Source organism: Sorex fumeus, unplaced genomic scaffold, assembly GCF_029834395.1.
Source record: "Sorex fumeus unplaced genomic scaffold, SorFum_2.1 ptg000001l, whole genome shotgun sequence".
Lineage (NCBI taxonomy): Eukaryota > Metazoa > Chordata > Mammalia > Eulipotyphla > Soricidae > Sorex > Sorex fumeus.
Window position 1 is genome coordinate 1408140 of NW_026606058.1, and position 11812 is coordinate 1419951.

At 61.5% G+C, this 11812-nt stretch overlaps 1 protein-coding gene across 1 annotated transcript; it reads left to right on the top strand.

The window, feature by feature from the left end:
* Positions 1 to 4586: 4586 nt before the first annotated feature.
* PLEKHO1 (pleckstrin homology domain containing O1) lies at positions 4587 to 11327 on the top strand. The gene is made up of 6 exons (XM_056109917.1): positions 4587 to 4619; positions 4723 to 4869; positions 7847 to 7987; positions 9010 to 9114; positions 9387 to 9488; positions 10593 to 11327. The coding sequence occupies exons 1-6, from the start codon at positions 4593 to 4595 to the stop codon at positions 11295 to 11297; spliced, it is 1227 nt and encodes a 408-aa protein (XP_055965892.1). The 5' UTR covers positions 4587 to 4592; the 3' UTR covers positions 11298 to 11327.
* The last annotated feature ends 485 nt before the right edge of the window (positions 11328 to 11812 follow it).

Genomic DNA, 11812 nt, shown 5'->3' on the forward strand with positions numbered 1-11812 from the left:
ATGCGTTTAAGGCACTCGGCACAGTGGGGCATTGGAGCTGGAGCGATAGTACAGCCGGGAGGGCGTTTGCCTTTCCCACAGCCAACCCAGTTTCAACTCTGCATCCCATGTGGTCCGCAGACACCACGAGTGATCCCTGAGCACAGAGCTAGGAGTACGCGCTGATCATCACCGTGGTGGGTAGGGCCCAAAAACAAAAACATTGGAGCATTGTGAAACACCTGAAGAATTTTACAGGTGTTAAGTATTATAAAATCACGACACAGAATGATTCGATTCCTGTGTCCCTCTCCCGGCCCATACTAGCAGCCCAAGAAAGGAAAGTGGAGAGTTAATGGGCCCCTGCCTGCCACGCAGCTCTGAGGCCTCCGGGCTCCTAAGGATTATCCAGATGACAAAAGCTAAATCTTTTTGTTTGGTTTTGCTTTTGTGAATTTTGTTTCGAGGAGGATTTTTTTTTTTTTGGCGACCACACTGACCGTGCTCGGGGCTACTCCAGGTTCGGATGGTCTCAGGGATCACACCGGGGGCTCCAATGAGCAAAGCGTCTGCCTCACCCTCCGAGCTGCCTCCTCCCACGTTCCCAAATTCCTCTTTTGTTTGATTTTATATGGGACCAGTGGTGCTAGGTGGAGGGAGGGGACCATGCCGACCTCCTGGGGACCCGCAGTGCCAGGGATGCAGCCCAGGGAACACGCCCAGAGCAGTGCTCTCCGCTGAGTCACGCCCAGCCCTTGAGATCGCCAGCAGTTTAGGAGGCAACTTTTCTAACGCAGCGTTTCACAAGTTTCCTCCTCTTTTTAAAAACAGCCCATCTCCCTCCATGCTCCACTTCTTGGCAAGATGCTCTGTGGGGCAGAGCGACCCTTTCGGCACTTGGCTGCTCGTGGCCGCACGGTCATCAAGGCGTCTTAGAGCCTCGCTTCGGGATGTCTGCTGTGAGGGGCTAGCGTTGCTCAGACACGATTTCCATGTCTGATGATCAGAGCTGGGCCTTGGGAGTTCGTGACTCAGTGGCCAAGAGGAGTATTTGCCTGGCCCCGTGAGGTTCCGTACAGCAGAACCAAACGAAATGCTCTGAGCTGATGCCACTGTGTTTTGGCTTCTTGGCTGATTCCATTATTAGTAGCCTTCTTTATTAAAAAAAAAAATCATTGAAATGTAGAGCACACAGGCTCGTAATCATCCATCTTCCATAGACTCAAACGCCCTGGTGAAACCCCATGTCCCATTTACTCCATAAAACTGGAGGTGCTCATTTGTCAGGAAGGCACTGTTTGGGAAGCAGTGTCTGTTTCTGGACACGCCGGCAGTCCTCATGACTTATTCCTGGCTCTGCACTCAGGGGTCACTCCTGGAATGGCTCTGGGAACCATAGGGGGTGCCAGGTTGGCCACACGCAAGGCCAGTGTCCTCCCTGCCGTCCTGTCTCTCCAGCCCCTGGAGAGCAGTTTCTGTGCAGTGACTTGTCCGGGCATCTCAAGCCTGTCTTTGGTAGTTTCCTGCTTCCCGTGGAGTCTACTACCCAGGGAGAGAATGAGCTCTGGTTCACCTTGGAGCTGCACTGAGGACAGTGACCACGTCCAGAGTCCTGCTTGTGTCCATCTCCACCAGACAGAGGAACTGGATGGGGGAGGGGAGGTGCGGCTATCTGTGTATCTTTGTGTGTTTGTATCTGTGTGTGTCTGTGTTTGTGTTTTCGTGTGTATCTGTGTGTGTGTGTGTGTGTGTGTCTGTGTCTGTGTCTGTGTACCCTGCTCACTGAGGAGCAAGCTCGGTGAACATGAGTCAAGTTGTCACAGTCAGACATTCCTCAGTTAAGAATTGGGGGCCTGGGGCTGGAGCGATAGCACAGCGGGTAGGGCGTTTGCCTTGCACGCGGCCGACCCGGGTTTGATTCCCAGCATCCCATATGGTCCCCTGAGCACCGCCAGGAGTAACTCCTGAGTGCAGAGCCAGGAGTAACCCCTGTGCATCGCCAGGTGTGACCCAAAAAGCAAAAAATAAATAAAAATAAATAATGATGTTTGTTTGGATTAAAAAAAAAAAAAGAATTGGGGGCCTTCATCCGGCTTCTCACCGACCATGATCCCAAAGGGACACATACCAGTCTCGGAACCCAGGGGCTTCTGGCAGTAACCCCTCTAGGTTTATTACTAAAATGTCAGAAATCCAAATTCGCGTGGCCGCTGTTGTGGCCACATGACATCATATGCTCATCATAATCAGCAATAGAAAACAAATTTTCTGATTACGTCTTTGTGGCAGGTCTGAATGTTGGGGAAAATTCCAAATAACCATGTTGGGTCTTTTGTTGTAATATTGAACGTGATCAACGTAGAGAGAGAGAGAGTAAAGTGAAAGTCTGCCACACAGGCAGGGGGTGGGCTGGAGGGGGGGGTATACCAGGGTTCTTGGTGGTGGAAAATGTGCACTGGTGAAGGGACGGTGTTTGATCATTGTATGACCGACCGAGACTTGAACTGAAAGGCTTTGTGACTGTCCTCACGGTGATTCAATAAATAAATAAAAGAATTGAGGGCCAGAGCCATAGTATAGCAGGCAAGGTGCTCCCCTTGCAGCAGTCAACCCCAGTTCAATTCCAGCACCCCAGGAAGTCTGCGAGGAGTGATCCCTGAGCACAGAGTCAGGAGTAAGCCCTGAGCAATGCTAAGTGTATACCCAAACCAAAAACGTAACACGTGCCTTTTCTGGGGGTAGGGCACTTGCTGTATACTTCCAACCCCAGCTAGCTCCACAGGAGGTTCCCCAAGCCCCACCAGGAGTGATCCCTGAGCACAAAGCCAGGAGGAAGTCCTGAGCACCACTGGGTGTGGCCCAGGAAAGAAAAAGGGAAAGGAAACAGTCCACACGGAGATCCTAATGTGGAGGCACGAAGGTTCCTTGGTGAGGGAGGCACTGGCTGGAGGGGCCGGCCCACAGAAGGGGAGTTGCGCCAGGTGGAAGCAGCAGTGCCAGGGGGGGCCAACCATGGCGTCTGCCGCAGGTCTGGACATCACTGTGGAGGGTTTGGAAGGACCCGGGCACCGTGCGAGTGGAGGACTCAGGTGTTTGTCACTGGGGCCCAAGAGCTCCAAAGACTGGCTCGCATGCAAAGCCCCAAGGTCAGTGCCAGCGTAACAGATTGTGTGTGGGATGGCCCTGAGCATCACCGGGACTGCATCCCAGTGACCTGCCCCCTGAGCCCGAACAGCAGGGGTCCATCCCTGAGCACCCCAGGAGAATCCCTGTTCCTCTCAGAAACGGGAACGGGTGCGGAAAGGTCGGCTACATTGGGAGGGAGGGCAACCTGGACAGCACGCTGGGTCAGAAAACCTGGAGATCTGGATTCTAACCCACTTAACCAGTACGTTGCTGTGTAGACTGGCAGGCAGGCTGGTCTGCCGTGTCCTGTTTCTGGACTTCCCAAGGGGAGTAGTATTTATTCTAAGTGCTATATAAGAAAGTGCTGGGGATTCAAAGAACTTACGGATCTGTAGGAGCATTTGAGAGGACCAGTGGACAGCAAGGGAGGGCACCGGCCTTGCATGTGGCCAACTCGGGCGTGACCCCAGCACCACATAGGGTCCCGAACACTACCAGGGGCGATTCCCTGAGCACGGAGCCAGGAGTCAGCCCTGAGCACAGGTGTGCCCACCCCCACCAGAGTGATAGTACAGCGGGTAGGGTGTTCGCCTCGCATGCAGCTGACCTGGGTCCAATCCCTGGCATCCCAGATGGTCCCCCCAAGTACTGCCTGGAGTAATTTCTGAGTGCAGAGCCAGGAGTAAGTGTCACTGAGTGTCTCAAAAAGAAAAAAAAAATCGATTAAAAAATATATATATAAATAAAATGGAGGGGTTCATGATGGTTGATGGGAGGATGCTAGGAGAAGTCTTAGCCGGTGAAAGGGTGGCGTGCCACAGTCAACCCTGCAGGAGAAGCAAAGCCGCATCCCCCTTCCTCCTGGCATGGGGTGGCATCGCGTCCCGCAGGATGTCCCATGTGGAGAAACCGAGGCGCAGAGAAGTCAGCTTGGTCCCCAAAGGTGTGATACAACCGGACCCCCGAACCCGACTCCCCTCTTCCCCTGAAACAGACGAGGCGTGGGGGGCGGGGGGGATCGGACTCCCCGGGTCAAGCGTGGACGGGGGTCAGCGGTGCCCCCCGGCCTGCCAGGTGCCGCGGAGGGCCCCCCTGCGCTCCAAGTTCGGGGGTCCCGACCCCCGCCGGCGCAGGCCCCGGGCGCGCTCGGGCCGTCCGTCCGGGCACGCACCGGGGCGCGGGGCTGCGTGGGCGCGCGCCGGCCCGCGGGCGCGTCGCGGGCCGGAAACTTTGCCCGGCGCGCGGGGTCCCGCGGGTCCCGCGCCCCCCGCGCCCCCCGCGCCCGCGGCTCCCCCTCGCGGCGGCGTCGGCGGCGTTGGCGGCGGCGGCGCGGCGGGAACAAAGGCGCGGGGCGGGCGGGGGGGGCGCGCGCGGCGGCGCCGGGTTCGCCCCTGGATTCCGGCGCGACGTCACGGGCCGGGGCCGGGCCGGGGCCGCGGCGGAGGGCGCGGGGCGCGGGGTGCGGGCGCGCCGGGCCCCGCGTGGCCATGAGGAAGCACGAGCCGGGCCGGCGGGTGAGTGGCCGGGGCTGGACCGGGCCGGGCGGGGCGCGGGGCGCGGGGTGCGGGGCGCGCGCGGGCGCCGGACCGCGGCCTCCCTCCGTCCCTCCCCGCGCAGGGGCCCCCGGACGGGAACGCGCAGCCGGCGCCCCCCGAGAAGGTCGGCTGGGTGCGGAAATTCTGCGGGAAGGGCATTTTCCGGGAGATCTGGAAGAACCGCTACGTGGTGCTGAGGAGCGACCAGCTGCTGGTGTCCGACAAGGAGGTAGGCGCGGGCGGGGGTCCGGCGGGCGGGCGGGCGGGGGGCGCCGGGGCTCCCGCACCCGCGCCCGGCGGCGGCCACCCCCGTCCGGACCGCCCCCCGCCGCCCCGGAGTCGGGGCGCTCGCTCCCGCAGCCCGATCTGCAGGAAGGACCCGTCCCCGCATTGCCCTTCCTGTCCACTCTGCGCCCCCGGCCCTTCCTTCCTTCCTTCCCGCAGGGCCGCCGCCAGCATCAGGACCACCGGGGACTCGCGGGGCCCGACCCCGCGTCCTGCTCCGTCCACCCGCTCGGGTCCCCATAAGCGAGGGGAGGAGGTCGGGGCGCTGGGCCCTGCGTGGCCAGGCAGCCGCGCGCCCTGCACAGGGCCACGCTGGGTCCACAGGGGGCCTGCTCAGACCCTCGTCTGTCCACCGCCTTCTCGGTGACTCGGATGAATAACTGAGAAATAACTGGACTTGGCCCCTGGCTTAGAAGGCCTGCTGTGTCTGCCCAGAGGGGAGGGGGCAGCCCTGTCTGGTCCCTGATCCGGCCACCTGGTGGGCCCCCAACTTGGAGCCTCTTCCGCTTTCTGCAGTAGACAGCTCACTGGACTTGGGGTAGGTCAAAGAAACCTTTTATGGCGTTGAAGCTGGCGTCCTCGGGGCAAGTGCCACCAGAAATCGGGGAAGTGCCCGGTGTTCAGGACCCCCGGATGCCTCCAGTCGGGTCTTGAGGCTCTGCTGTTTCCTAGTGGCAGGAGTGGCCCAGGCCAGACAGGGCTGGCTGGGCTGTTCCTTCACCTTCACCCTGGAGAGAGAGCCTGGCCCCAGCCCCCGAAGCTTCCCAAGGCTCTCTCCACGATGCTCCCCAGCGTGAACAAAGGAAGTGAAGGGATGGCCAAGTGCATCTCCCGTGTGCATAACAGCGCGAAACTGGCAGGAGAGGCTGGGAACGGAGGGATGGGGGGAGAGTGCTCCTGGTCCGTATTTGTCTGTGCCCGGTGTGAGCCCCTGGGTCGCGGGGCCACGTTTGTGCAGTAAAGGGGTCAGGCACAGTGACCACTGCCGTGCCTGAGGGTGTCTCTGAGTCAGGAGTGTATGACCGTGGACAACGCGGCTTCCCCTGGTGCAGATGCAGTGGACCCTGGTCTGCTCACTCGCTCAAACCACAGAGCCAAGAGGGTCGAGACCAGCTTTCTTGTTTTTATTGAGCGGGTCATTTGGGCCGCACCTGGTGGCACTGGGGGCTCCAGTTAGGGGTTAACCAGGGTCCATAGCTCGCGAGGCTTCAGTGCTTGCTGTCTGTTGGCCTGGATGTGAGTGGATGCATGGGGCCTCGCCTGTGGTGGCGGAGGTCCATCCCTCACCTGAAAGTACTTTTGCTTCACCCTCAAGGCAGGATCTGCCCGAGGCTGAGGCCAGAAGCCCTCTGTGGAGAGTCCCGCCTGCGTGCTGGGGTGGGGGTGGGGGGTGGGGGTGCTCTTGTGCCTTGCAGGGCCCGGGGCTGGGCGTCTGTGCACTCCCCGAGCCTAGACGGGCTTGTGCTCCCCTCACCCCAACTCCCACTCCTGCTCAGTGACAGGCTGACTTCCGTCCCCGGACATGTTATCAGGCGTGCCCATGCCAGACCCTCTCCCGTCCCCCCACCTGGAAGCAGGACTCTGGAAACAGTGTCCTCCACTGCAGACCACCCCCTGCCAGAGTTTCCTGTCCAGGATCTCGGGCCTCCGCTGACGGGTCCCGCCCCAGTTCCCGGGTGTTGTTCCTGCAGCCCTGGGCTGTCAGCACTTCTGCCCTTGACCCTTCTCGGACACAACTCACAGCCAAGATGCCCGGAGTCCATGGGCCACGCCAGGTTCAAGCGTGGCAGGCTCGGGCCGGGCCAGGGGCCACTCACCCACCTCAACTGCTCACTGTCACAGCCCCTTGCCCACTCAGAGTCGGGGAAGAGGAGGTGGGGTGGGGTCTGGAGGAAGGGGTGACGGGGGACGGGGTCTGGGGAGAGAGGACAGGGTCCAGGAGACAGGGTCCAGAGAGAGGAGTGGGGTCCGCCTTCTGGAGCATCCCGGCAGTCTCCCGGCCTCCTGCAAAATACGCCGTCACTGCTCTGGCAGCCCTGGGCCCGGCCACTTAGGCGAGAGCTTTGTCTCTCAGTGGCCATGGCTTGTTTTGTTCCCCGGGGGCTGTAGCAGCCCCTCAGTGGTAGCCCCAGAGCCGCAGAGTGTGTGGGGATCCCCAGGAGGCAGAGGAGAACTCAGAAAGGCAGACGTCAAAATGGCCCTTGCACAAAATGTTCGTGGAATCCACTCTGGGGTGCCCGAAAAGGCTGGTGGAGTGGAACAGGTGGTGAGTTCAGTCGTACACTGAAGTAGGGACACTGTGGCAGGAGGGGACAACACTGAGGTGGGAGGGGACACTGCACAGGGAAGTGACACAGTTGCACGCAGCTCTCAGGGAAGTGACACAGTTGCACGCAGCTCTCAGGGAAGTGACACAGTTGCACGCAGCTCTCAGGGAAGTGACACAGTTGCACGCAGCTCTCAGGGAAGTGACACAGTTGCACGCAGCTCTCAGGGAAGTGACACAGTTGCACGCAGCTCTCAGGAAAGTGACACAGTTGCACGCAGCTCTCAGGAAAGTGACACAGTTGCACGCAGCTCTCAGGGAAGTGACACAGTTGCACGCAGCTCTCAGGCTGGGGTTGTGGGAAGAAGCCAAGACACCATCCTGGGAGCCCATCAGGGCTGCCGACCAGTCTCCGAGCCAGGGCCGGAACCCGGGGCCTTCCAGCCTGGACACAGGTGCTCCTGGGGGCCAGGGCAGGTGTCCGCAGTGTCGGGATGGAGTTCAGGGAGACCAGGCCAGCTGGAGACACGGGGCCCTCACAGCCCTCAGGACAGGGCCAGGGCCACAGTGCGGGCTGAGGACTCAGGAGGCCCTGAGCGGGTAGCCGGCTCCTGCCGCCACGGGGGTGGGAAGTGACCTCATGGTCCCACCTCAGGTGAAAGATGAGAAGAGCATCCCAGAGGCCTTCGACCTGAGCGACTACGAGAAGTGTGAGGAACTGCGCAAGTCCCGGAGCAGGAGCAAGAAGAGCCACAGCAAGTTCGCCCTGGTGCACTGCAGGCAGCCGGGGAACACGGTGCGGGTCACTGCGGGCGGCCCGGGAACACGGTGCGGGTCACTGCGGTTGGCCCAGGAGGCGCGGTGCGGGTCACTGTGGGCGGCCCGGGGGCATAGTGCAGGCTCTCCGGGGGCGGCCCGGGACATGGTTCGGGTCACTGCGGGCAGCCTAAGGTCACTGCAGCTAACCCAGGGACACTGCAGGCAGCCCAGGGACATGATGAAGGGGTCACTGCAGCAGCCTGGAGACCCAGTGAGGCTGGCAGTCCCCCTAGCACCTCCTTTCACACCCCGGTGGCCCTCCTGCTGCCCCCTCCTGCCTGTTGGTCATCTCGTTTGAGGGTCTTACTCAGGCTCTGCCCCAGCTCTGTGCTCAGAGGACCATACCTGGGCATGGCCCAACATTTATTATTTAACCTGAAATAACCGTGCCCACTTCCTTCCCTTTCTGCAGCCAGCCTTCATCTGTCCAGCCACAGGGACCGCCCCTTCCTCTCTACCTGCATGTCCCCTGCTTTGGAAGCCAGGGGAGTCCTCGATTTCATTCCTCTTGTCCGAGGGAGCCCAGGAAGGCCACCGGTCATTCCTGTCACCGTCTGGGCTTTTTTTCTTTTTTTTTCTTTTGGGCCACTCCCGGTGGTGCTTAGGACTACTCCTGGCTCTGTGCTCAGCAGTTACTCCTGGCAGTTCTCAGGGGACCCTGTGGCATGCCGGGATTGAACAAGCTCCTCTCCCTGTGCACAGCCCCGTGTCACAGTCTGCTTCCCCAACATTCAGAGGTCGTTGTTTTTCTCTGTCCTTTGTTGAGCCTCCTTCAACGGCCTCCAGTACCAGTTACCCCTTTCCAGGTCTTTCTGAAACAGACTTGGCACTGTGGCCACTTGCTGACGCTGGGCTCTGGTCTGCTGGCCATAGAGGTGCCACCCAAGACATCTTCCTCCTGGAGCTGGGTCCAAGACAGTAGCTGCCAATTTTGATTCCCTGTGTCAGGGTGAGGTGGCCACCCAAAACTCCGGCTTCAACAAGACTGTCCCCTCGCAGGCGCCCAACCTGGTCTTCCTGGCTGTGAGTCCGGAGGAGAAAGAGCTCTGGATCAGCGCCCTCAACGCTGCCATCATCCGAGCCAAGAACCGAATCTTGGACGAGGTCAGGGGTCTGACTTCAGGGACGGGCGGTGGGCGGACAGAGCTCCTGAGCCCGCGGGGAGGGAGGTGACAGGCAGCCCCGTGTTCTTGCTGCCCTGTCTCCCTTTTGTGGGCTCTTCTCCAGTCCTTACGGCCTCTCTGCCGGCCCATCTCCCCGCGCAGGGGCCCTGGCCCCATCTCGGGGCCCTGGCACACAGCGAACCCCTCACCCTGGGATTATCTGCTGCAGTTCGCGGGGCCGCTGGCCCCGGGACTCACAGCGCGTGTCCACAGGTCACCGTGGAGGAGGAGAGCTGCCTCGCCCATCCCACCCGAGACAGAGCCAAGATCCAGCACTCTCGCCGGCCCCCAACGCGGGGACACCTGATGGCGGTGGTGAGACCCTTAGGGAACAAAACCTGATAGCACAGGGGTGGGGCACGTGAGTTGCACACACTCAGCCCTGGGTCAAGCCCCACAGGAGTCATTCCTGAGCGCAGAGCCGGGAGTGAGCCCCGACCACCACTGGGTGTGGCCCAAAAGAGAAAGACCGAAGTAAGTAAGACCTGCTGACTCCATGGCAGCCAGTGCTGACAAGACCACCGCAAGACCGCCCAGAGAGGCATTTGTGGGGGGCTCCACGGAAACCAGGGTCAGGGTCTAAGGGAGCCTTTGTCACCCACCCTGACGGACCCCTCCAAATCATACGTCCCGATGGGCACATGCCGGAGAGTCATGGTCCCAGGCTGTGGCTAGGGAGATAGCTAGGGACTGAGCACAGGCCCCAGCACCCACACGGCACAGGGTCCCACCTGCTGCGCAAGGGGGGCTTCGCATGTGCCCTGGGGGCCCAGGCACCAGCGCTAGGAGGGGCCACATGAGGCGGAGCTGGGGCCCTGCATGTCCACACCTCTGGGGCCTGCTCCTCCCCCTACTGAGGAAGGACTGAAGGGACATGTGAGCGACACACTCGGGACTGGACAGTGTCAGAGAGAGGAGAGCGGGTCTCAGCTCGTGGGAGGCTCCGAGTGGCTGGGGGAGGATGGACAGGGACAGCGGCGGGCTGCAGTAGAGGGTCCTGTGTTCAGGCTCTACATGGAGACCACAGTCCAGAGAGAACGGGGTCACGAAGTGACACCATGAAGGGGTTGGAGCAGTAGCACATGGGGAGGGTGGTCTAATCTCCAGCGCCCCCTGACCCGCAGGCAATACCATAAGTGACCCCTGAGCACAGAGCCAGGAGTAAGCTCTGAGCATCCTGGATGTAGCTCGTCCCACCCCCCCCCAAAATATGAGACTCTGAGGAAGAAGCAGGGACGTTAGTTTCAATCGCACACAGCAAAAAAGACGCACGTTCAGATCATGAGGGAGGGGCGGCCAGGAAGAGCAGACGAGCCCTGGCACTGGTGGACGCTTCTCACCCGGGCGCCGTGGGGGCACAGCGGCAGGCACTGCCGCTCCCGAGGCCACTGATGCCCTCCCCTCCCCTTCCCTCCCCAGGCCTCGACCTCTACCTCCGATGGGATGCTGACCTTGGACTTGATCCAGGAGGAGGACCCTGCCCCCGAGGGATCGGCCTCCTGCGCCGACAGCTTCCGAGTGGACCTGGACAAGTCAGTGGCGCAGCTGGCTGGCAGCCGGCGGAGGGCAGATTCGGACCGTGTCCAGCCGTCCGCGGACCGTGCGCGGGGCCTCGCCCGGCCCTGGGAGAAGCCAGACAAGGGGGCCCCCTACACCCCTCAGGCACCCAAGAAGCTGACCCCCACCGAGAAGGGCCGCTGTGCCTCCCTGGAGGAGATCCTGGCACAGAGGGACCCGGGCCTGGGGCGGCCCCTCCAGCTGCAGCCCAAGGACACCCCGACCCCCGGCACACCCCAGCCGGGCCAGCTCTCCCGGATCCAGGACCTGGTGGCCAGGAAGCTGGAGAAGACCCAGGAGCTGCTGGCCGAGGTGCAGGGCCTGGGGGACCGAAAGCGGAAGGCCGCGGGCCCCCAGCGCTCACCCCCGGGCGCGGAGCCCCAGCAGCTCTTGCAGGAGACGGAGCGGCTGCTCGGGGAAGCCTCGTCGAACTGGAGCCAGGCCAAGCGGGTGCTGCAGGAGGTGCAGGAGCTGCGGGACTTGTACCGGCAGATGGACCTGCGGGGCCCCGAGCCCCAGCCCGCCCAGGCCACCCCGCGCTCACAGTTCCGGAAGAGCCTGATGTGACGCTCACCAGCGGACTTGGCGGGGACAGACTTTTCTTTCCCTCCCAGTGTCCCAGAAGAAGCTTTTTTATTTACCTCAGTCCAAAAAAAAAAAAAAAAGAAAGAAAGGAAACAAACCATGAGTGTCCTCATCCGCTCCCGCTGACGTGCGAGCCTCACGCCAGCTGCTGTCCTGAGTCCCTGCTTCTCTCTGGGCCGCCCCCACAGTCTCCCTGAACCCCAGCTGCCTCACAGTCGGGGAGGTGATGCCCCTCAAGCTGTGTTTGGGAACCTTCGCCAGGGCCAGAGAGATAGTGCAGTGGGTAGGGCCCTTGCCTGACACGCACCTAGCTGACCCGGGTTCCATCCCTGGCGTCCCATGTGGTCCTCTGTGCCCCGCCGCGAGTGATCCCTGAGCGCAGAGCCAGGAGGAACCCCTGAGCATCGCTGGGTGTGGCCCAAGACAAAAACTTTCACCTGGGGGTAAGAGGCACAGTCCGACCACCCACGTGTGCTAGGGGACAAAGCAGGGTGCAC

Excerpts from the sequence above, each read along its gene's own strand:
- PLEKHO1 (XM_056109917.1), top strand. The coding sequence starts at position 4,593 with ATGAGGAAGCACGAGCCGGGCCGGCGG. Across the intron at positions 4,620-4,722 it reads AGCACGAGCCGGGCCGGCGG|GGGCCCCCGGACGGGAACGC; the intron begins GTGAGTGGCCGG and ends CTCCCCGCGCAG. Across the intron at positions 9,489-10,592 it reads GGGGACACCTGATGGCGGTG|GCCTCGACCTCTACCTCCGA; the intron begins GTGAGACCCTTA and ends TTCCCTCCCCAG.